At 51.9% G+C, this 25,864-nt stretch overlaps 1 protein-coding gene across 1 annotated transcript in view; it reads right to left on the reverse strand.

Moving 5' to 3' along the window:
- The window catches only part of DIP2C (disco interacting protein 2 homolog C), a 156,955-nt gene extending 131,785 nt beyond the window's left edge, over positions 1 to 25,170 (reverse strand). Inside the window, exons 1-4 of the mRNA XM_047066628.1 lie at positions 24,897 to 25,170; positions 11,270 to 11,404; positions 8,798 to 8,917; positions 7,283 to 7,480 (exon numbers count right to left, since the gene is read on the reverse strand). Coding sequence (XP_046922584.1) covers positions 7,283 to 7,480; positions 8,798 to 8,917; positions 11,270 to 11,404; positions 24,897 to 25,023 — 580 coding nt within the window. The 5' untranslated portion in view covers positions 25,024 to 25,170. The remainder of the gene's footprint in view (positions 1 to 7,282; positions 7,481 to 8,797; positions 8,918 to 11,269; positions 11,405 to 24,896) is intronic.
- Positions 25,171 to 25,864: the final 694 nt, after the last annotated feature.

The raw sequence follows: 25,864 nt of genomic DNA on the forward strand, positions 1-25,864 counted from the left end.
CTTCTTGAGCACTTAGGCTAATTATCAGACATGGAGGTCTTGTCTGTCCTCCACCCTCTTTCTCTAGATCTGCCTCAACACTGCAGTCCTCAAGAGTGGCTACCTTACAAGCATTTGGTCTTTTGTTAGGTGGCTATATTTTTTCCACAAAAACAGGCACTGGCTATTAGAAGTAACTCAGTGATTTTTCATCTAAAGAAAACAAATATTTTGTGCCTTCAAATCTTTTTAATGTGAACAATATTAGGGAATCACAATTAAATAAACAATTACAATCAATTTGTTGTAACTGAAAAACCCAATGGCTTTGTGAACAAATCTGTTACAGTCAGATGATTAGCAATGTTACATTTTGTTACACTTTCAATGTCATTCTCTGTTTGGATATTATCATATATTCATACAGAAGCCAGTCTACGGTCGGGAGCTTGAAAAGAGCAACATACTTTTGGCAAAATACCACTTGCTATTTTTCAAGGAGAAAAGCTTTGCTGATTGAAGTTGCAGGAGACACAATGGTTCTTTACTGACTTACAGAGGAGAATGAAAAACTTTCCAAACAAGAGAAGTTACTGGGAAAGGGATCAATCAGAATGGAAGGGCAGACCATGCATTTTCCCAGAAGCAAATGCAAAACCAGACGTGTAAGAAATGTTAAAGAGACTTTTTCATGCTGAAAAGAAATGGCACTAATAAGTAACAAGAAAATAAATAAAAGTATAAAATCCCACTAGGAAAGGTAAATCTAGAATAAAGGCAGTGGACTATATAAAGCCAGTATAAAAGGAAAAGGACAAAAGTAGTAAATAGGGACACGCAAGATATCAAGATGTAAAATGTGACATGAAGAACATGAAATGTGGGTGGGAGAGTAAAAATGCACGGGTTTAGAATGTGTTCAAACATAAGTTGTTATCAACTTATGGTTATAAATGTAAGTTGTTGTATGTGAGCCTCATGGTAACCACCAAGCAAACACCTCTAGCAGATACACAAATATAAAGGGATAGCAATGTAAGCCTCACACTAAAGAAAGTCATGAAACCACAAAGGAAGAGAAAAGGAACAGAGAGGCCCTACAAAAACAACCGGATAACAATTACCAAAATGGCAATGAGTACCTCTTATGAATAGTTACTTTAAATGTAGAAGGACGAAATTCTCTCATTAAAAGACACAGAGTGAGTTAATGGGGGGAAAAACACACACAAAAAAAAACAAGAACTGATCTGCTGCCTACAAGAGGCTCCGTTCAGATGTAAGGATGCACACAGAGGAAAGTGAGGGGTTGCAGAAAGATACTCCACAGAAGTGGGGACATAAAGGAAGATGAGTAGCTGTAGTTCTATCAGACAAAACACACTTTAAACCAAAGACTGTAATAAGAGACAAAGAAGGGGAAATACTTAATGATGAAGGGATCAGTCCACTGAGAAGACATACCATTTGTAAACATTTATGTACCCAATATGAAGGCACCTAAATCTATGAAGCAAATATTCAAAAGGGAGAAATTAACAGCAATATGATAATAGGAACTTTAATACCCCACTCACAACGGATAAATCATCTGGACAGAAAACCAGTAAGGAAATAGCGGCCTTGAACAACACATTAGAACATATGGACTTAATTTTTATCAAACGCTCCATCCATAAGCACCAAATACACATTCTTCTCAAGTGCACATGGAACATTCTCCAAATCATACGTGAGGCCACAAAACAAATCTCTATAAATTCAAGACTGAAAACATAGCAAGCATCTTTTCTGATCCATAATGGTATGAAGTGAGAAGTCAATTATAAGAAGAAAACTGGAAAATTCACAAGTATGTGGAGATTAAACAACATGCTACTGAACAACCAGTGTGACAACAAAAAATTCAAAGAAGAAATTAAAAAAATACCTTGAGACACGTAAAAACGGAAATACAACATACCAAAACTTATGATTTGTAGCAAAAGCGGTTCTGAGACGGAAGTCAATAGCAATATAGGTGTACCTCAATGAACAAGAAAAATCTCAACTAAACAGCCTAGTCTTACACCTCAAGGAACCAGGAGAAGAACAAATGAAGCCCAAGCTAGCAGAAAGAAGGAAGTAACCAAGATCAGAGCAGAAATTGTTAAAATAGGGACTAAAAAGGCAATAGAGAAGATCAACAAAACCAAGAACTGGTTCTTAGAAAAGGTGAACAAAATTGACAACCCTTGGGTAGACTCACCAAAAGAAAACGAGAGTGGACTCTCATTTAAAATCTCAGATAAAATCAAAAATGAAAGTTATAACCAACACCACAGAAATACAAAGGATCACAAGAGACCACCAGGAACAATGATATGCCAACAAACTGGAAAAAATGAATAAATCCTAGAAACATACGATCTTCCAACAATGAATCATGAGGAAACAAAATCTGAATAGAATGATTACTAGTAAGGAGATTTAATCAGAAACTTAAACACCTCCCTACAAACAGAAGCCTTTCCTTGTGAATTCTATCAAACATTCAAAGAAGATTTAATACTTATCCTTCCTAAACTCTTCCAAAATAATTAGAGGAGGGGAATGATTCCAAACTCATTTTATGAAGCCAGTGTTACCCTGATACCAAAACCAGACAAGGACACACAAAAGAAATAAGAGGCCCTTACTCCTCATAAACATAGATGCAAAATTCCTCAACAAAATATTAGCAAACTGAATTCAACAATACAGTAAAAGGATCATACACCGTGATCAGTGGGATTTATTCCAGGGATATGTGGATGGCTCAACGTTGTCAAATCGATCAACATGATACACCACATTAACAAAATGAAGAATAAAAATCATTTCTCCATACATGCAGAAAAAAGCATTTGACAAAATTCAACACTTTTGATGAAAAACTCTCAACAAAGGGAATACAGAGGGACCATACCTCAACATAATAAAAGCCATACATTCAAAACCCATAGCTAGTATTCTGTGCCGAGAAAAGAATCAAGACCAGGATGTCCAGTCTCACCACTTTTGTTCAATGGTTTTGGAAGTGCTAGCCAGAGTATTTGGGCAAGAAAAAGACTTAAAAGGTATCCATATTGGAAAGGAAGAAGTAAAACCATCTGTATTTGAGGATGATAGGATTTTATATACAGAAAAACTCTAAAGATGCCACCAAAACCGAAGAAATAAACAAACAAAAAACCCCGTTAGAACTAATCCAAGAATTGAGTAAAGTTGCAGAGTGCAAACTGATACACAAAATTCAACTGCATTTCTAGAAACTAACAATGAATTATCAGAGAAATTAAGAAAACATTTAGAGTTGCATCAAAAAGAGTAAGTACCATGAAAAATTTCAACCAAGGGGCTAAAAGACCTAAACTCTGAAAATTATAAGACACCGATGAAAGAAACTGAGGAAGACACAAACAAATGAAAGACATTCGAAATAATATTGTTAAAATGTCTATACTATCCAAAGCAATCTACAGATTTAATGCAATCCCTACCAAAATATCTATGGCATCTTTCATGGAGGTAGAACAAAGAATCCTAACGTTTGTATGGAAACACAAAAGGCCCCAAACAGCCAAAGAAATCTTGAGTATGAAGAACAAAGCTGGGGGCAGCTAGCTCCCTGATTTTAAACTGTATTACAAAGCTACAGTAATTAAAACAGTGTGGCACTGGCATAAAACAGACACAAAGGATCAGAGAGCCCATAAATAAACTCATGCATATATGTCAGTTAGTTTACAGCAAAGGAGTCTAGAACACACAATAGGGAAGAGGCAGTCTCTTCAATACGTAGTAGTGAGAAAACTGGACAGTCACATGCAGCAGGATGGCACTGAACCACACCTAAAAATTAACTCAAAATGAATGAAAAAAACTGAACCTAAGACTTGAAACCATAAAACTCCTAGAAGAAAATAGGTGCTAAGATCCTTGACATGGATCTTGGGGATGATTTTTTGGATCCGACACCAAAAGCAAAAATAAACAAGTGGGACCATATCACACTAAAAAGCTTTTGTGCAGGACGGGAAACCATCCACACAATGAAAAAGCAAATTACAGAACAGAAGATATTTGCAAATCATTTAGCCAATAAGGGGTTAACATCTAAGTACATAAAGGACTCAACTCAATGGAAAAAAATAATGGATTCAAAAATGAGCACAGGAACTGAACAGACATTTCTCCAAAGACACACAGATGGCCAAAAGACAATGACAGGTACTCAACATCACTCATCACCAGGGAGATTAAACCAAAATCATCGAGCTACCACCTCATACCTGTCAGAATGGCTAGCATCAAAAAGACAGGAGATGACAAGTGTTGGCGAAGATGTGGAGAAAGGGGAACCTCTTACACTGTTGGTGGGAGGGCAAACTGGGCAGCCACTCTGGAAAAACCAGCATGGGGGTTAAAACTGGTCATCAACGGATGAGTGGATGAAGAAAAGGTGGTATATGTACACAGGACATTATTCAGCCGTAACAAGGCATGAAATCTTGCCATTTACAACAACATGCATGGACTTGGAGGCATCATGCTACGTGAAACAGGTGAGACAGAGAGACACAAATACCTTGTGATCTCACTCACTTGCAGAATCTAAAACCCAAGCTCATACATATACGGAGAACAGACTGGTGGGGGGGGGGAGAGGGAGGCATAAGTGGGTGAAGGGGGTCAAAGGTACAAACATCCAGTTATAAAATAAGTCATGAGATGTATAAAATGGTGACCATGGCCAATACCAGTTAATAATAATTCTGTACTATGTATTTGGAAGGTGGGGGACACGAAGTCTCAATCGATTTTGTCAAGTTAAACTGGTATTTTAACTGAGAAAATAGATATTAAGACTCTAAGATAGCCTGTGCATATAGAAAAAAGAAAGAGATGCGGACATGATGCATGCACTGTCTTACTACAGATTAATTTTAATTTCAATTGGATTTCTGTGAGGAGTACGCAACCATAAGAAGAGTGTAGGTCTGAGGAAGCGGGTAGGCGGGTGAGGAAGGGGTTTCAGAGCTCACGCTCAGCACAGCGGCTAGGTCACCTGCGAACAGCAGTGGAGCCTGAGAAACACATCGCCAATAATGCAAAGCATAAACCATGCAGAAAGGTTTCCCAACGCTTTTCTAGCTCAAGCACCTGAATATTTCAAAATAATCTGGAGCAAAAGCCAAGTCATAAATCACAAAAGGAAGGAAGGAAGAAAAGAAAAAGAGGAAGAGGGAGGGAGGGAGGGAGAGAAGAGAGGGAGTTTGCCTGGTAATAAAAGCGCACTGCAGCAAAGTAGAATAAATTTGCAGGTATCGTGCTGAGAACAGGAGGAAGCGAAGATTCATGATAGAAGGAAATTAGTTGCTTAGCATGATTTATTTTTATTAACTGAAGACTGTAAGATGGTGTTTTATTTGTACTGGTAAACGGAGAACAGTGGATTGTTCTACAGGGTTGTTAACCTTCACTCCCTGTATTTTCCATCAAAGATCCCAAGTTTCTCAGCTACCCTCCGGCTTTGCAGGAAGTTAAATGAGAGCCGAAAGTGAACTACAGGACTGTAAACAGTCTAGTCTGCCCATGAGACTGAGTTCCTTGGTATGAGAACAATTCTTATTCAGTGAGCTCTCCTCTGTATTCTGAGCAACACCCAGCCATTACAGGTTCATCTATCTCAGTGTTTCTACCTACAAAGCACTTTTCTACAGTTTTTCTGGTATTGGCCAACACTTCCCTTTTACATCCTGGTGAACTATCACCGTGTTTTTGGAAATGCATCGCTTACGTTCCTTCAACAGCTCAAAACCAAGAGTGACCCACAGCATATGCCTCATACAGATGAGTAAATGCAAGAAAACACAGATGACTGAAGAGCAGGGGCTGTGATGCTGGGGTGTAGACACACTTCCCTCAGATAGCCAAATTCCCTCAGAGAACTTTCGGCGTCCATCTTACGCCGCAGCTCACAGTAACGTGCACGGAGGCAAAGTCAGCGCTTCTCTGCTCTTTGTTCCCTCAGGAGAAGGGCTGCCCTTCCGACCGCAGTCCTCAGCCTGGAGAACCGTGTCTCCTTCTCTGATGCCCTGCCCCGCACTGGGCAGGTACACAGTTAGCGCCTCGCGCGTCTCAGCGCACGCTTGTAGGCAGCCAGGTGGGCGCTTCGCTGCGTGTGCACACGGTGGGTCCTGGGAGTCCCCGTACGTGGCAGATGATCTCTGGAAGAAGCTAAGGAGTGACAGTTCCAGCCACACCACCAGCTTCAGGGCTGGGTCTGGCCAGGGATGGGGGTCACTAAGGAAAGTCTTCCACTTACTTGACTAAAACCTATTTCCAAAGAACACAATGAAAAAATCCAGCTAAGCCTCACCATGGGTGAAATGCTCTTTATCCACTTAGAAATACCCAACATTGCCAGAAAATGGCAAAGCTGGGAGACATATGCTCCTAAACCCCAAACCCATTTCTGTCCGTGAGACGCACAGGTAATGCTGGAGTCTACAGCGGGTACCCCCTGAGGCCCCACATCCCAAAAGGCTGGACTCTGTGTCGCTTATCGTAACATGGGCCAATGCAGAAACGAGCCCCCTTCCTACTCCACGTAAGAGCACTGCTGCCAGGGACACAAAACTTCGATCTAGACACAGGTCACCTGATCTCACACGTGCAGACAGAGGAGGGACAGCTCTGGTCTTCCTGTTATTCAGCTGGTCTCTCTGCAAAGCTGCAGCAGGTGCTGTGACAGTAACCTAACCACCTGCTTTCTCCTTGGCCCCTTACCCAGGGAACAAAGAGAACGAAATCTTTCTGGTACAGAAAACTACTTCCAAAAGTTCACAGATTTCATTAATTGTACTGAATGAAGAACTAAAGAGAACCCTGTTTCTCTTGCTTTTTTGAGTAATCACTTTGGAAATGGTTTTTGTTTTTTCTGAAGGATACACATACAAGAGTTTAGATACATATTCTTTAATTACCCATCCTTCCTGAAGGCACGACTTTCAAGAACATCACATGCATGTTCCAAGAGGTAAAATCCACTATCTTATTAGGGTTATGACTGATTTTTTTTGTACCCATTTCTGGATTTTACTCCAAAAACGCTTAATAAGTAGTAACTTTTCATATTCAAATTAAGTACTTTCCCTAAAATATTTCCTTCTAAGTCCATTTTGTTTCTGTACTGGATTTACAAACGTAAGTGAAGCATCCCAAAAGTGGCTGCTGTATGCAGGCAGAGTCAGGAAGGTGAAGCGGCATACGGAATTACCGTAAGTGAGGATGTACAGGGGCTTCCCGTTCGTGTCCATCGTGGTCAAGCACGGGGCCTTCGGGGAGATGGTCCCCCACCGCTGCAATGCGGCTTCTAGCGATGGCGGCCAGTTCGTCACCACTCCCAGCTGCTCCCCACGTACCGCCAACATCTGCGCTCCCTCTGGCTTTGGCTGGTTCGGATCCGGTTGCTGAACTAAATACATTGGAAGTTTTTTAAAAAAAATACATGCATATTAGCACAATCACCGTTCTCTTCCTTTTAAAGAAGGTAGAAGTGGGGCGCCTGGGTGGCGCAGTCGGTTAAGCGTCCGACTTCAGCCAGGTCACGATCTCACGGTCCGTGAGTTCGAGCCCCGCGTCGGGCTCTGGGCTGATGGCTCGGAGCCTGGAGCCTGTTTCCGATTCTGTGTCTCCCTCTCTCTCTGCCCCTCCCCCGTTCATGCTCTGTCTCTCTCTGTCCCAAAAAAAATAAATAAACGTTGGAAAAAAAAAAATAAAGAAGTTAGAAGACTTACACATGTTTATTGGTGGACTGAAAACATGCACACGTGCTTTTCTAGAATCACAGCCAGGACCTATATGCTAGCTTCACGGACATAACGGAAGCACTTAATTCTTACACTTTCTAAGGCAATGCTGGGATGGTGAATACAGGGAGACCTGAGTGCATCTGTAAACTGACAGATGAACTGTGTATTTTAACATGCCTGGACTCTGGGATTGCAACAGCTGTTCAAAATATCAACTCCTGATGTACATACACTAGTAATTCTGGACTCCAGAGCTCAAATTTTGTTAAATTATATTTTGCCCTTAAATATGGGGATGTAAATTTGAATTTGCAACAATTACTATCAATAACCAACCCAAGCACATTTTCTTGAGTAAAACAAAAAATGGCCTATAACGCAATACAATCTTCCCAACTCTTTAGTTTACGTTAGCAACTGTTACGCTTCTCACTTTTAGAAAAGGATTCTCTCCCTCACAGTCTGCAACTGACAATCTCCCCCTGCTGGCCAGAGAATCAGCAGGGTCTTACTTGTGGCAGAAAGAACAAGAAAATAAGGAATCTGGGTTTGACGTAGTCCTGAATTTGCACAGAGGGCAGGAAATGATCCCAGCCGCATGCACACTCTGCCTTCCTCTTAATGAGCTTACGTAGAGAGCACGTGTCACCTTGAGTCACGGTTTTGTATGCTTCCCCGCGTTTCTGCTACCTGGTGGAGGCCGGGCTCACGGCTGTGACTGCACCCTGGGAGGGCCACAAACATGCAGCCTGGGTGTCTATCCTGCCTTGCCCGCACTTAGCCTGTCTCTAAAGGCGGCTTTGGGAACAGTGCCTACAGTCTCTAGAGAAGATTCTTATCTTGCAGCGGTGCCAAGATTGTTACTCCTAACAGCCCAGTCATGACAGTCCCTGGGATCACGCAGACAGAGTAAGCGGGGGGGGGGGGGGGGGGCGGGGGGGGCGCGGAGGCCCCGGGGGGGGGGCAGAGGCCCCTCTCACCTTCCAGCAATTCTTCAAAGTCATCAACAAAGAATTCCCGTAACGGCGGCCGCTTCGGTCGTTTGAGCGTATTGACGAGCTGTTGAATTTTCGCGGACACCCGGCTACTCACTGGCACCCCTGGAAAACAGAACCACCGACAGAAGAAGGACCAGTCAGTACCTCACCAGCCGAACGAGCAGCCACAGGAAAAATGGTCGTGACACCAGTGCCAGGGCCCCATATTGAGGGTCCCGCAACTGCCACCCAGGACACCCCACCTGGCAAGAGCTTGCCCCTGAGTGGATGTCAGGGTGCAGTGGCCCCACCAGCACCACAGGGTCTGCAGAGACCCCTCGAACGATACTGCAGATGTCCTGCTGGGGTTGGGGGAGGGGCACCAGACCCTGGGCTGCACCCAATCACACCTCCCATTCCTGAAACAGGATCTGCTCCCCTGTCCTTCTCTGATGGAGTTCTGAGAGCTGTCTCTGGAGACCACCAGCACTGCCCTCTCTGGGGCCAGAGTGGCCTGCCCAACGTGCCAGGCACATCCTGACACAAGGGCGGGGCACTCAGGCTCCGCGGGCTCCGTGGCAGGCCTGCAGTCTGACTGCCCAGCGGCCCTCGTCCGTGCCTCAGTTTCTGCTCACCTGAGTGCATGTTCAGCCAGTGCTTCCTGAGCACAGCAATTTAAATGCTCTCAATTTTTTGCCTAACCTAAAACACCAGGATACGGCACACATTCACACGTACAGACAAAAACGAACTCCGTATCACAACAACATATTTCTTACCTACAGCAACGAACAACATCACTTTGGAAACTGAATAAACGATCGCCAAAAAGGCAGAACGATTTCTAAACGCCCCAAATTAACAAATACAAGGAGCATCAGGGTGCTGACATCCTCAAGCCGGACAAGAGTGTCCTTGTAGCACAGTCTACTCCGCAGAGAGGTCCTGCAAGGGAACCAGGCTGGAAGGGGCTTTCCCGCAACCCTGGCAGAGCTGCCCTCTTCCTCCTCCTCCCCCTGCCCCACTGATGGTCATGTATCATAAAGACAGATCTCAGCGTCTGGAACAAATATGACAGATCTCAAGGAAGCTTTTTATCAAATAAAAAGCGTTTTCACAGATAGCCTCAAAACATATTGGGCACTTGCAGAATTGAGACAGTAAATATTTTATAGTTTGGGAAACATACAAAGATATAGCACCCAGAATTCTCAATATCTAAACACAGTATTTCTCCATCAAGTGCCCCACTGAGTAGGTTCGGGTGAACGGAAGGTCGTCTCCCACTGCCACTGGTGCTCCGGCTCGGCCACAACACGCAAGAGTCCTCCTGAGGACCCCGCCCCGAGCCTGTGATGGGTTAGGGCTGGGAGGGTTCCAGAATCTGTTTTCTGACAAGGTCCTGGGTGACTCTGACACAGGGATCATTGCACACAGAGAAACACAGGACACAGAGGACTCACGTGGCGTCAGCGGGACAACATGAACTTACCTAGGGGAACAAAGGCAGACTTCACAGACAACAAAGGTATTAAATGGTGACGAGAATAACAGTAACAACCGACTGGATACAGGATGACTTTTAACAGGGACACAAAGCAACACCGGCACTGTGAGCACCCCAGGGAAACCAGGGCGGCTCACCGACCCCAGGGGCGTGGGACTGGAACGAGGACTGGGCGTGCCACCCGACAGACAGGTCAGGGCCTTCCTCGCCAGCCCCAAACCACACAGTGCCACAGGACACACACCCAGAGGGATGGACAGCACACCGAAGCCACACTGGCTGCCTTCACGAAAATCACATCTTACATCACCACTGGGTCTACCACACTCTCGCGGCCTGGGAAGGGTTGAGCACATGGAAAGCAGAATAGAGCATGGGGTTGACGCCCAAGTCTGCTTCTCCAGACCGGGTCACAGAAACGGCCACCATACTCAGAACGTACTGACACAGAAGGACGAGGAATGAGGGAGAGCCCCCACTACTGTACTTGATCACCGCTGACGTTTTTTTTTCCGACATGGAGGAAAAAACCCTCTTTCTTCAGAAGTCTAAAGCATCACACTAACCCATACACGTCAATTATCGTTTTATGTTTAACTTCATGTTATCCTTCTCCTAACTGCTCGTGGTCTTAACACGTCCGTGCTAATTTCTTAACTGCCGAACCAACATTTGTTATTGATTAGCAAACATGTCAGACTCATAAAATTTCTGTTTTCTTCTCGTGACTGAGTTCCCCCCACACTGATATTTTTTCCTACAAGGAAACACTCTTGGACAACTTGGAGATCATTTGCATTTCTTGTCCCCGTGCCACCTTCCATGGGAGCCACGTAAAGAAGATGATAAACCAGGTTCCGTGAGTCACTTTGTATCTACAAGAAACACATCCAATCCTGCGCACAGAAGGGCCACTTAGTAGAAATGAGGATTTATAAAGAAGGAAAAATGACCGTCAGAAGACCTACCATCGCCAGTCTCCATGAGCTCCGCGTTGCCATACTTTGGTGCCGTCCGTGATGTCGTTGAGCCTTGTGGCCTTTCTACTTGTATCGAGTGTTCTGAGGTGTAAGTGGTTACATCAGGAGGTGCAGAGTGATTTTCTATAAAGAAGCAAATTACAAGTTTTCGGATCATCACAATGGAGTTATTCTGAAGGGTAAGTGAGCAATAGGGCTTCAAAAACTGCCACATCCCAAGAAAGGGCCAAGAATCTGAATCCAAGTGCACCACAAAAGTGTCAGGACAAAGATTATCTTTAAGGCAATTCATACTTCTCCAGATGGAACCACACTGGTACAATGATATTACAGCTGGAGCCGCATCAATGCAGCACTTTAAAGTGACGTTTTCAAACAGCCAGCGGAAAGAGAAATATTTTAAGTTATGGGTTTGTTCGTAAAGGTTAACTTCCTTGTCTGTCCTAACAGAGACAGTGAGGAGCTCAAGTTCTACAGGTAGAGCGCCTGGGGCTTGTATCTCACTTCCTCCAGGCCCCAGGGGGCGTGTCGGTGCCCTCCTCCACTAAATGGGAATGACACGGCCAGTCCCCTGCAGGGTACAGTGAATGGATTAAACACACGTAAAGCTCTTAAGATACTTTATGATAGAGGGTAAGCATTCAAGAAATATTAGCTGTTCCACTTGTTTTAGCACGCATGATACTGAATAATCATTCCAAAGTGCGTTTATAACCAGCATGTATCAGCGTGGTATCACCCACAAGACTGGCCCCAGTTCCTCCCCACCGCGACAGTCACTACGAAGGGAAGCACTCACTGGTTAAGTGGGGGAAGCACGGTTTTTGTATTTGCTAAATAAGGCATTAAGAAAAGTGTATCAATGAGACCATCAACGACATTTTGCATATCCTCAGTTCTAACCACCGGCATTATACCATTAACTCTGATTTGGTTACCCTTACTAGGCAGCAGCTTGACCGGGTTTCTGTGGCTCCGCCACAGATTAGAAGCACATGCTCCACAGCCGGCCTGTCTCCTCTGCATGTTGCCCCACTTCAGCACCACATACGAGGACTGTTTAAGCACTGAAACCACCAACCAAAAGCACAAGAAAGACGACAAACAGGGTGCCAAACAGATCGCGTAAAGAACACCTCCTATAGCCCAAGGTGATAAAAGAGGTAGAGCATTACCCTGTTAGCCCTCAGCTGGGAACACGCATGCCGGGGACTCAAATTTTAGCCGTTCTGCACATGTCCTCAGAGAACCGATTTACAGTTACAAATAGTTTGCCCGAGTAGGCGGGTCTGCAACTATGCACGCACGGAGACTGCGGAGTGACCGATTACGGAAGTGATCTCCCATCACGAGGGGACGCCACAGCCGAGGGAGATTAACGCGCGCCCCTAGGCAAGCTTCATGGGGGCAACCCCCCAACCCCCCCCCCCCCCCCCCCCCGGCGGCCAACACATCCCGATGTGCCTGGGTGGTTCCAGGCATGCCGACCCTGCAGGCACATGGACACACCCACGGCCCTGGGAGCCGGGCTGCGGGCGTCACAGGGTTTGGTCGTCTGCTCGTCGCTGATCCCCTAGGACCAGTTACTAACCAACCTATGCTTTAGGGTCCTTCTCCGTAAAATGGGGATCGTGATGATAACACCTACCTTAAGCGGTAAACACACGGAGGCACCCAAGCGCTGCCACCATTAGGTGCACAGCACAGACGTTCGCCAAAGGGAGCCCGTGAACGCACCTGCAAGGGCAGCACAGGCAGGAGCGGAGCCCCAGATGGCAGCGGTCATGCAGTCTGAACCCGGAATCTCCGCACGGCAGACAAGCGGACGAGAGCGCCAAGCACAGCCCGCAGCACACAGCTGGGTTCTCCACGTCTCACCTCCCTTTTCCAGGAGTGTTCGCCCCAGCATGGGCTGGACTGTGTCCCCGCTAAGTCCCACGTGCAAGTCCTCACCCCGAGGGGCTCAGAATGCGAGCGCACACTGAGACGGGTCTTTAGAGGGGTCACCAGTATCCTCCTGAGGTAGTCGGAACAGACACACACAGAAGAACGACCACGAGAGGACACGGAGAGAGGGCGGCGTCTGCACGTCCGGCAGAGAGGCCTCGGGAGGAACCAGCCCTGCCCACACCCGGATCCTGGACTCCCCGCCTCCAGCAGGCAGGGCAGTGAACTCTGTCGGTTAAGCTCCAAGTCCAGGGTGCTTGTCACGGCAGCCAGAGCGGCCTCACACCCCCGCCCCCCCAAAGGACAATTTCCTGGATCTTAGCTCAGAAAAGGAACACCTCTGACAAGGGCGAGTAGGCAGCTCTGTCCGGTCACCGAGCGACGCGTGGCAGGGGGACTCGTGTCGCCTCTTCAATGTCTGAGACGCCATTTCCACCCTCCTTTTCAGCCCTACCCACGCTTCAACCAAAGAGACTTGCCTTGGCAGTAAAAACGCTGACTCTGTGGCTAAGCGGTACGCTCGCTGGGGTCTCCTATCTCGAGTGCAGGCACAGCAGGCAGCAGAGCGAAATGACAAAGATCCAAGCCAGCCACCTAGCACGGAAGCGGAGAGGCGCTCACCGCGCTGGGGCCTCACTCACGTTCGCGTGAACCTACATCGGAGGCAGCCACGTCGCGGGCTCACGTCCGGGTGTGCCTACGTCACCGGGCAGCCACGTCGCCGGCTCACGTCCGCGTGAACCTACGTCGCCACGCAGCCACGTCGCCGGCTCACGTCCGCGCGTGCCTACGTCGCCGGGCAGCCACGTCGCCAGCTCACGTCCGCGCGAACCTATGTCACCGGGCAGCCACGTCGCCGGCTCACGTCCGCATGAGCCTACGTCGCTAGGCAGCCGCGTCACGGGCTCACGTCCGCGCGTGCCTACATCACCGGGCAGCCACGTCGCCGGCTCAGTCCGCGTGAACCTACGTCGCCAGGCAGCCACGTCGCGGGCTCACGTCCAGGTGTGCCTACATCGCCGGGCAGCCACGTCGCCGGCTCACGTCCGCGCGTGCCTACGTCGCCGGGCAGCCACGTCGCCGGCTCACGTCCGCGCGAACCTACGTCACCGGGCAGCCACGTCGCCGGCTCACGTCCGCATGAGCCTACGTCGCTAGGCAGCCGCGTCACGGGCTCACGTCCACGTGTGCCTACATCACCGGGCAGCCACATCACCGGGCAGCCACATCGCCGGCTCACGTCCGCGTGTGCCTACGTCGCCAGGCAGCCACGTCGCCGGCTCACGTCCCCGTGAGCCTACGTCGCCGGGCAGCCACGTCGCGGGCTCACGTCCAGGTGTGCCTACGTCGCCGGGCAGCCACGTCACCGGCTCACGTCCACGCGTGCCTACGTCGCCGGGCAGCCACGTCGCCGGCTCACGTCCGCGCGAGCCTACGTCACCGGGCAGCCACGTCGCCGGCTCACGTCCGCATGAGCCTACGTCGCTAGGCAGCCGCGTCACGGGCTCACGTCCACGTGTGCCTACATCACCGGGCAGCCACATCACCGGGCAGCCACATCGCCGGCTCACGTCCGCGTGTGCCTACGTCGCCAGGCAGCCACGTCGCCGGCTCACGTCCCCGTGAGCCTACGTCGCCAGGCAGCCACGTCGCGGGCTCACGTCCAGGCGTGCCTACGTCACCGGGCAGCCACGTCGCCGGCTCACGTCCGCGCGTGCCCACGTCGCCGGCTCACATCCGCGCGAGCCTATGTCGCCGAGCAGCCACGTCGCGGGCTCACGTCCGCATGAGGCTACGTCGCTAGGCAGCTGCGTCACGGGCTCACGTCCGCGTGTGCCTACGTCACCGGGCAGCCACATCACCGGGCAGCCACATCGCCGGCTCACGTCCGCGTGTGCCTACGTCGCCAGGCAGCCACGTCGCCGGCTCACATCCCTGTGAGCCTACGTCGCCGGGCAGCCACGCCGCGGGCTCACGTCCAGGTGTGCCTACGTCGCCGGGCAGCCACGTCGCCGGCTCACGTCCGCGCGTGCCCACGTCGCCGGCTCACGTCCGCGCGTGCCTACGTCGCCGGGCAGCCACGTTGCGGGCTCACGTCCAGGTGTGCCTACGTCGCCGGGCAGCCACGTCGCCGGCTCACATCCGCGCGTGCCTACGTCGCCGGCTCACGTCCGCACGTGCCTACGTCGCCGGGCAGCCACGTCGCCGGCTCACGTCCGCGCGTGCCTACGTCGCCGGGCAGCCACGTCGCCGGCTCAGTCCGCGTGAACCTACGTCGCCAGGCAGCCACGTCGCGGGCTCACGTCCAGGTGTGCCTACATCGCCGGGCAGCCACGTCGCCGGCTCACGTCCGCGCGTGCCTACGTCGCCGGGCAGCCACGTCGCCGGCTCACGTCCGCGCGAACCTACGTCACCGGGCAGCCACGTCGCCGGCTCACGTCCGCATGAGCCTACGTCGCTAGGCAGCCGCGTCACGGGCTCACGTCCACGTGTGCCTACATCACCGGGCAGCCACATCACCGGGCAGCCACATCGCCGGCTCACGTCCGCGTGTGCCTACGTCGCCAGGCAGCCACGTCGCCGGCTCACGTCCCCGTGAGCCTACGTCGCCGGGCAGCCACGTCGCGGGCTCACGTCCAGGTGTGCCTACGTCGCCGGGCAGCCACGTCACCGGCTCACGTCCGCGCGTGCCTACGTCGCCGGGCAGCCACGTCGCCGGCTCACGTCCGCGCGAGCCTACGTCACCGGGCAGCCACGTCGCCGGCTCACGTCCGCATGAGCCTACGTCGCTAGGCAGCCGCGTCACGGGCTCACGTCCACGTGTGCCTACATCACCGGGCAGCCACATCACCGGGCAGCCACATCGCCGGCTCACGTCCGCGTGTGCCTACGTCGCCAGGCAGCCACGTCGCGGGCTCACGTCCAGGCGTGCCTACGTCACCGGGCAGCCACGTCGCCGGCTCACGTCCGCGCGTGCCCACGTCGCCGGCTCACATCCGCGCGAGCCTATGTCGCCGAGCAGCCACGTCGCGGGCTCACGTCCGCATGAGGCTACGTCGCTAGGCAGCTGCGTCACGGGCTCACGTCCGCGTGTGCCTACGTCACCGGGCAGCCACATCACCGGGCAGCCACATCGCCGGCTCACGTCCGCGTGTGCCTACGTCGCCAGGCAGCCACGTCGCCGGCTCACATCCCTGTGAGCCTACGTCGCCGGGCAGCCACGCCGCGGGCTCACGTCCAGGTGTGCCTACGTCGCCGGGCAGCCACGTCGCCGGCTCACGTCCGCGCGTGCCCACGTCGCCGGCTCACGTCCGCGCGTGCCTACGTCGCCGGGCAGCCACGTTGCGGGCTCACGTCCAGGTGTGCCTACGTCGCCGGGCAGCCACGTCGCCGGCTCACATCCGCGCGTGCCTACGTCGCCGGCTCACGTCCGCACGTGCCTACGTCGCCGGGCAGCCACGTCGCCGGCTCACGTCCGCGCGTGCCTACGTCGCCGGGCAGCCACGTCGCCGGCTCACGTCCGCGCGTGCCTACGTCGCCGGGCAGCCACGTCGCCGGCTCACGTCCGCGCGTGCCTACGTCGCCGGGCAGCCGCGTCGCGGGCTCACGTCCGCGCGTGCCTACATCACCAGGCAGCCGTCACCGGGCAGCCACGTCACTGGCTCACTTTCGCCTGATCCTACGTCACCGGGCAGCCAGGTCACCAGGCAGCCACGTCGCAGGCTCACATCCACGTGAACCTACACCACCAGGCAGCCAGGTCACCAGGCAGCCACGTCGCAGGCTCATGTCCGCGTGTGCCTACGTCACCAAACAGCCACGTCACCAGGCGGCCACACCACTGGGAGTGGCCACTCAGGGCTGTGCAGCGAGGCGCGAACATTGCAGGGTCTCCACTCTGAAACAGGGAAGTAACGATTCCAATGCATCTGGTGACTAAGAAGTAGGAGCGGTGACAGTTGGGTGACTCCAAAATGCCTTCCAAACTTACTTCTGCATCATCTCTCCTCCCTCTCAACCTGCTCACAAATCGCACATGTGGCCATGGTGGGGTCACTGCCCCCGCAGCCGGCATCCGGGAGGGCACCAGAGGACGCCGCGCTGCCGTGACACGGGGCTCCAGGGACTTAACTAGGCTGCCTCGAAGCCTGTGTGTGACAGGTGCTGGAAGCGCGGCTCAAGGACTGTAAAGCTCATCGGCTCCTGGGGTGAGGCCACAGATGTCCACCTGCAGTAGGAGAACTTTGAGATCATCAGACCAGTTCTCCATCTTCTGCGCAAGTGAGTTCACTTTTTATCAATTTCCCTGTACTTTTAAAATAAAGAAAAAATGGTGGCCATCCTCCAGCCACCTGTCAAGGGTCACCTCTGCTGTGAACCCCACCCAGAGCTGCCCCCACAGGTGGGTTCTGTATCATCTACGCCATAGGACTTTTGTCCCCAGCAGCAGATGGTTGCTTCAGAATCTGTAATGCATGATAGCACAGGAGGGGAGTGGTTGGGAGAGGGGTGAGAGGAAGGAGAGAGAGAGTGAGAAAGAGGAGGGGGGAGGGAAGGAGAGAGGAGGGGGGAGGGAAGGAGAGAGGAAGGGGGAGAGAGACGGAGGGAGGGGGTTGGGACAGGGGGGAGAGAGGGGTGAGAGGAAGGAGAGAGAGAGAGAGAAGAGGGGGAGGGAAGGAGAGAGGAAGGGGAGGGAAGGAGAGAGGAAGGGGAGGGAAGGAGAGAGGAGGAGGGTGGGAGGGAAGGAGAGAGGAGGAGGGTGGGAGGGAGGGAGAGAGGAGGGGGTGAGAGAGGAGGGAGGGGGTTGGGACAGCGGGGAGAGGAAGAAGGGAGAGAGAAGAGGTGGGGGAGGGAGAGAGGAGGGGGTGGGAGGGAGGGAGACTGAGGGAGGGGGTTGGGACAGGGGAGAGAGGAAGGAGGGGGAGAGAGAAAGAGGAGGGGGAGGGAAGGAGAGAGGAGGAGGGTGGGAGGGAGGGAGAGAGGAGGGAGGGAGTTGGGACAGGGGGGAGAGGAAGGAGGGAGAGAGAAGAAGTGGGGGAGGGAGAGAGGAGGGGGGTGGGAAGGAGGGAGATGGAGAGAGGGGGTTGGGACGGGGGAGAGGAAGGAGGAGGAGAGAGAGAAAGAGGAGGAGGAGGGAAGGAGAGAGGAGGGGGGTGGGAGGGAGGGACACAGAGGGAGGGGGTTGGGACGGGGGGGAGAGGAAGGAGGGAGAGAGGAAGAGGAGGGGGAGGAAGGGAAGGCGAGAGGAGGAAGGGGGTTGGGAGAGGAGTGAGAGGAAGGAAGGAGAGAGAAAGAGGAGTGGGAGGGAGGGAGAGAGGAGGTGGGGGAGCGAGAAAAGAGGGAGGGAGGAGAGAGAGGGAGGGAGGGAGGAGAGAGAGGGAGGGAGGGAGGAGAGAGAGGGAGGGAGGGAGGAGAGAGAGGGAGGGAGGGAGGAGAGAGAGAGGGAGGGAGGGAGAGGAGGGGGGCATAGAGGGAGGCTGGTCTTCCGGCTGAACCTGGAAACTCCCTGCCTCCTGACCTAGCTCCTTCCAGCTCTCAAGGTCCAGACCCCTGGGTCCTTCTTGGACGCTGAGGTTACTCCACCTGCCCGCATCCTCGGCACTTGGCCAAGGCTGAAGACTTTAAAGAATGCATGAACGCAACATGAGGTAAATTAAGGACACCCGACAACCCGAGAGAAAATGCCTCTGGTTCTAACACCGGCGGACGTGTTAATTCTGACTGTACGCCTGGGGATCCCCAGGGTAAATGGTGATAGATCCCACTTTTTAAACCATATTAACTCTTTTTCAGTCCCCAGACCACTTCTAAGTGAAGAGAGGAACGGCAGAAAACCTGGTTTTTGCACGTAGAAGGCAACGTGCTTCAGGGCCACTGACCGACACAGATGATACACTACGGGCTTCCACTCGTGGAGAATGCTTCCCCAGAGTCCCCCCAACCTGGCAACATTACCGTGGAGAAGGGAGCAGTGGGGATCCCTGCTCCATGGCCCTGAGACCACTCTGTCCACCCCGCCGCTCCGGCCTGTGCGCCTTCCAGGTGGTTCCTCGATGGAACGGTGGTGGGGAGCCGCACAGGACCTTCCCAGAGAGAAGGGGCTGGCCCTCACGAGAGTCAGAACGTCAGCTTCCCGCTTGGGTCCGTCCTCCAGGCACAACCGACTGGGAAAGAGGACTCCCCGCGGTCTCACCTGCGGAGTCTGCCGACCGGCTCCTGGTGCTGGTGACCCACTCCTGCCTTCCAGTTGGTAGGCACGACATCCACAGACTGGACCCGGACGTGGCTGCAGGACAGCTTGGCGGTTTATACGCCAGCACCTCTCCGGCCACAGTTCCGAGTCGGGGCCGACCTAGGACCGCCTCCCTCCCACACGATGCTGCGTGATTCCGTGAAGGCGTGAGAGCCACTGTCAGGTCTCCAGAAGTGCACGCTAACGTCGGAACAGGAGCCTTCATCTTCACACAGGAGCGTCTGGATTTTTATATGCACAGTTTCAAGTCCACGATGAGAGGCGAGAGTTGTCAGGAAGCCTGCACGGACCTCGGGCCCTGTGGGGGTGTGATGGGGACACCGAAGTCTTCATTCTTCACGCAAAGTTTAACTGGGCTTTTGTCTGGAAAAGAGCTCTCCTCTGTTGTAAACAAGCAGGGCTGCGCCCGAACGGAGACACCACAGGAGACAGGGAACCAGCACCATGAGCAGGCACCCCCACATCCCACAGGTCTGTGTCTGGTCCTGCTGACCACTGACCAGATGGGTGCCCTGTAGTCTCACGTCAACTGTCCCGAGCCTCAGTCTCCCGACTGCAGAACAAGGCGGCCACCACCCCTCACCGGGCTGCAGGAACTAAGTGACAGGGCACCCTGACTCCCTGCTGCAGGCTTCCCTCCACCTTCTCCTCCCTTAGGTGGGAACCCTGCCTCTTCGAAGCCCCGAGAAAGAACCTGTGAAACTCATGTGCATAAAGCCGTAAATAATTGTTACTACTTTCAGAGTTAAATGTTTTTAAATGTTGCAAAAAACCAGAAAAGGCGCATCTCTCTCGTGTGCACCGAGTGACTGCGCAGGCCAGGGAGGTATTCCTGCTGAACGGCACACACAGTGCGTGAAGGGTTAGGACACTTTGGGATCCAAAAATCTTTACTTTCATTCTAAGTATAAAATCCAAATAAGCAAAATTTTGAGAGGTGGAGGTCCCAGGCGCACTTCTGCAAAGAGACAGGAGCAGGCCCGTGTCTTAGTAGCACTGAAGGAGCAACACACTCAGAACAGCATGGAGGGAAAGGACACGAGGGCACAGGGGCCGTCACGGTCCAGACGCAGGGTGAGGGGCCAGGAGCAGTCACGAGAGAAGAAGGTGTGCAACACGTGTGGCAGCCAAACACCCAGAACGTGGACACGCGTGGTTCGTGGGAATGAGGAGCCGAGGATGCTAATGCCTGGAGCCTGCTCCTCGAGGGACCAACTCTTCGGCACGCTGGCCTTGGGGTACAGGGGCCAGTGTGCCGTGTTGGGAGGCACTTGGAAACGGGGGCCGTGAAGGATTTCTCGGCGGGAGATGCAGATCTGAGCATCAGTGAAAAGCAGGTGGCCTTGAAGACCGCAAGTCATGTGTGAGTGCATGATGTCAGCGAGAGTGTGGAGACACGAGGGCAGGACAGGAGCCACCTGGGGGGAGGGTAGGGACAGGAGGCCACGAGTGCCAGTGACACCCCCAGCTGGGTGGGAAAGAACCGACCTCCTGGGACCCAGCATCAGAGCAGAGGATGAGCCTTCGAAGAGCGAGCACCTCTGTCCAGAAAAGGAAACGGGAAGACACAGCAGAGACACGAGACATCTGCCGGAAAGGTGTCCGTGGTTACAGAATGTTCCCCAAGGAGATGGAAACACACGGGCAGTGACATTAGCTCCACGCCCCTGGTATTTCTGCAGGTATCAGCTTTATTTACTGTCACCTAAACGTGACACAGGGGTGAGAAGCCTGACAAGAGAGGAGGGTCCTTCTCACAAGCCGGGATTGTCAGCCCCAAATCACCAAAGGAGCCCCCCAAAACCTATAACGGATACCAGAGTCTCCACTCTGCCAGAGTTATCGGACACATGGTCCGGGTTCTCCTTCTGGCCGTCTCAGAAGCATGGTTTACAACGCTCTGAACAGGATGTGTCAAAATTATGATCATAGGACAGCCTGCCACCCATTTTTATAAATCACGTTTTATTGCCACACTGACATGCCCTCGTGTTTCCAGGTGCCTTGGTACTAGAGAGCAGAGAGGAGAAGTATCAGAGCACACTGCTGGGCCCATACAGCCTCAGTCATTTACTCTCTGGCCCCGTGAAGGAAAAGCCTGCTGAGCCAGCCGTGTAGTCTAGCTGTGGGAGACGGAGCAGGGGGACCCCAGCTCAAGCGAGCGAGCTTTGCCAACATCACCATCCTTGACAGGTGTTTGATGTTTTAAGACTAAGTGTCTGAAAAGTATCAATGCAGAGATTATGAGAGAATTCAGTACTTCAGATGATTATACATAAATACGTGAGGGTAAGTTATCAAGCGCTCAGAATAAATCCCCTAGGAAAGAGGCGTCTACATACAACACACAGCAGCCACACTCCGGGCTAATCACGCGACAAGTGTGTGGGAGTGGGAGCGCCCTCTGATCTCCACCTTCTTAGCAGGATCAGATGCAGGAAACCTGATGAGAACCAGCTTGCTTACGCGGTACACAGTAAACACAGTGTTCACGTCGACGAATCCTACAACACTCTGGAAACGGCAAGTACTTCTGTGAATCTCTGGCTAATGACAACACACCCAGCATATGCTAATGGAACCCCAGTGATGATGCCTCCGCTGTGTCAGTCCGCAAAGGGTGACACAGACCTCACCGCCACGGTACTGTGGCCACAAAATGAGAGACAAGAGCTGAAGCCAAAGTCTATTTGCTGAACGTACAAATTTTATTTTAAGTGTACAACTACATTATCTATTCTGCTTTGTTCTTACTTCTTCATCTAGAAACATACCAATAGTTTCTGCCCAAATTTTCCACTTCTGTGTAGTAACTAATTCATTTTCCTCTCACGCTTTTTGTGAACAAGCCTCCTGGAGTTTAAAAGCGTTCCGCTAATTTTCCTACTGAGTGACGCTCCTCGACTTTCGATACTGATACGGTACTTGAGGGGTGTTAATCCTGCCTGTTCCCGTTGTCTCAAGCATGTGACATGCACAGAGTTCTGAATGAATACCGCCTAGTAATGATCCAAAACATTCTGGTACTCACTGGAACAAGGGCCCTCGCCTGACGAGCGGGGAGCGGCGTCACCCGGGGCCCCCTGCGTTGCACCCTGGAGGCCTCCATCCTCGCGACGGCACACCACGCGAGAACCCACAGGAAGCAGAGCCGCAGGGAGGAACACTTCCTGGAGGGGGCTTTACACCACACACGGAGCTGGCCTGACTCTGGGGACACACGTGTGGGGTCCCCATGTACACAGTCAGGGTGAAAACCCGTGGGATTTTGCTTCAACAACAAGGTAGAACAGCCCACTTTGTGGCAGACCCTTGTTGGCCTCGGTTGTCTGTAACCACCAGGCTTTCCTCCCCCAATCAGGGAGCAGCAGGGCCTGTCCCTCCAGCAAGTATCTCACCGAGCGGGATGAGGGGTACGGTGCTGGTGGGCTTACTCTGTGAACACGCACACGGTCTCATATGCAGGTGCACACACATTTATATATACACACTCTCACAACACACACATGCGCATTCTCTTGTGCCCACCCTCCCTCACACGCACAGTCTCTCATACATACTTCCACACATATGTACACACACTCATATACACGTGCACGTATACACTCCCAACACACTCACGCACATTCTTACATTCTGCCCTCACACACACACGGTCACACCCTCACACTCTAGACTTCTCAGAGTCTCAACAAGAGGGTAAATGCTGCCAGTTCTAGGACTTTCCACGTTGTCTGCTTCGCCATGTAGCTGTAGGTCTCCTCTTCCTCGTTTTATTCTGTTTTGCCACTGCTTTCTTTCAAGTTTTTCACACGGACAGAAAATTTCCAGGTATCCTAGGAACTGATCTTTGCGCCAAATTAGAGAGGACTGTGACGTCACACTCCCGACAGCTGTTTTTAGGTTCTGCTGAGACATGAAGCACATGAGTCATGCAGCCTCTTACAGTCTGGATAAATCTAACCCTGCAACCGGACCTTCCTCCGGGACGTCACAGGTCACGTCACAAAGGGACAGCCAGATGCGGGGACGTTCCGTGTGTCTCACGGTAAAATTTTGAGGCTTCTTTACAAGGGAGGTGAATCACACCGTACACACTCCCCCAGGTCGGGGTGAGCAGCACAGCTGGACAGCCTTCTGCGTCACACCACCCACACGGGAGCCACGCGACACGCACAGACACTCTCTCAGGTCCTGCAACACGCACGATGAAACCTCATCTCTTTCGTGGGCACACGTCTCTGTGTAATTTTTAGCTTACTCTGATCCCAAACGGAGTTCTTGGTGCTCACAAAACTGTGTCACTGTCACCCAAGGATAGAAAAGTGAACTCTAATACGACCACTTGGCATTGGACTGTTACTTTACAAAAAGGCAGAATTTTCCTATTTTCTTTGTACTCACGACAGCTCTCAGAGGAACAAAGGAAAGAAATCATTATTCTTTTTTTCCCCACTAAACAACTAGAGCAGGAAAAGGGGCTTCTGAAGCTGCCAGCAGCCATTCATGTGGCAACAGAGGCCAGAGCCAGCTCTCCTGACCGGCTGCCTGAGCATCTACAGTAGAATCGAGGGCGCACTGCTGACACTGTTACCAGCGAGGTTAACTCTGACTTCATTCAGAGCGAGTGCTCTTGGGGCAAAGTCCTAAGAAAGTGGTTTGAGTTTCTTCGAACTCTGCCAAGTAGCTAATAATCTAGAAATAAAAGCTTGCGCGTCTGAGATGTCTGTCGAGTACTTAATTCACTACCTTTGCCTGTTTCCTAAACTTGGGCTTTCTGCAGACACGAGGTCTGCTGTGGCGAGGAGGGCATGGTGTCGACAAGCACCGTGAGGAGTGTGTGTCCTGTGAGCGAGGTGAGCCCTGCCCACATTGCTATTTTAACGGGGACCTTCCTGAGCTATCCCGGAACCACATTCAAAGCACGTAGTTCACTCTGTGAAAGATTTTTATTGGGAGTTTAAAAATCTTAATCCACAACTAAAACTGGGCGAGAACAGATCTGGATGCCATACTCCTCCCGTCCACACTGGATAAGGCCTCATTTCGCGGCACGTACCTCCTGTGTCTACGATTCAGACAGCACTGCGGCTCATCCAACGCCCTCTCTTTTCTGCTAGTAATTCTTACCCTCCTTTCACGCTATTTTCAAACATCTCAAGCAACGCTTGAGAACGTTTCCTTTACGAGCAGAAAGCCCGACATCCTCGCCGTCAGGGACGCTGGGGGCAGTGAAAAGCCAACTTCACAAAACAGAAAAACGAAAGCAGCAAAGCGGCCGAAGGGTTGGAGCCGGGCTCCGTGCCGTCCCTCGAATGGGTTCCGCGGCCGAGATGCACAGATGAATCCACGGACGCCGAGACCACGGCTACTAGGTGGCCACCGGCTTCGGGACGACCAGGGCGAGGCACTCACCTATGTGCGTCTGGGCCATGACGTCGGCCAGTCTGTGGGCGGCGCCGCTCCCCCCGCTTTGGGTGGAGGAGGAAGAGGTCGTGGACGTGGTGGAGCCGTGGATGGCCTGGCTGATCCAGTGCTCCATGTTGATGCTGCCCTGGCTGGAGGTGGGGGTCCCCTGGGAGTCTCCCTGCACCGAGCCTTCGTCTTCCGAGCCAGAAGAGGTATCTGCGAGAGACAGATCTGCTGTGCATCACGGCAGAGAGACAAACACCAGGGCAACCGCCACCAACACACGCTAACCGCCGATGCTTTGTGCTTTCGACACTCTTGAAAAGTCACAGATCTCAGAGAGCGAACTCTTTTTTGGTATAATGATTTTTTTCATCGAAAACACCTTAAATAAATATGCTACAAAAAGGGTTTTTTTGTTTTGTTTTGTTTTGTTGACATTACAATCTTGGGCAGAGACATACTCACCTATTTTCTTCACTCAGATTGCGAAGAAGCCAACTTTTTCTAGGCATGCTTACAGCAAGCGAGAAGGATGGGGGCGGCATTGAACTTCCATGTGTTTCAAACTGTGACTGTAGCCCTAGTTTAGACCTGAGGTACTTCTCTGGGCTGTATTGTTATGTTTATTTATTTTTGACAGAGAGAGAGAGAAAGCATGAGCTGAAGAGAGGCAGAGAGAGAGAGGGGGACAGAGGATCCCAAAGCAGGCCCGTGCTGACATCAGCAAGCCTGACGCGGGGGCTGGAACTTACAAATCGCGAGATCATAAGCTCAGCCGAGATCAAGAGTCGGACGCTCAACCGACTGAGCCAACAAGATGCCCTCTGAGCTGTATTTTTAAATTTCGTGTGAGTAAAGGTAACCACGTCCCTCCCCAAAGAGTAAGTTGTCAGCAAGGATAGTGGTGTAGACGTTAGAATGACTCCCATCTCTTTCCCACCGAGGCTTTGCTTCCTCCTGTAGTGAGCATA

Source organism: Lynx rufus, unplaced genomic scaffold (genome assembly GCF_022079265.1).
Source record: "Lynx rufus isolate CCGP_SWC_20201006 ecotype Redwood Valley unplaced genomic scaffold, mLynRuf1.p SCAF_7, whole genome shotgun sequence".
Classification (NCBI taxonomy): Eukaryota; Metazoa; Chordata; class Mammalia; order Carnivora; family Felidae; genus Lynx; species Lynx rufus.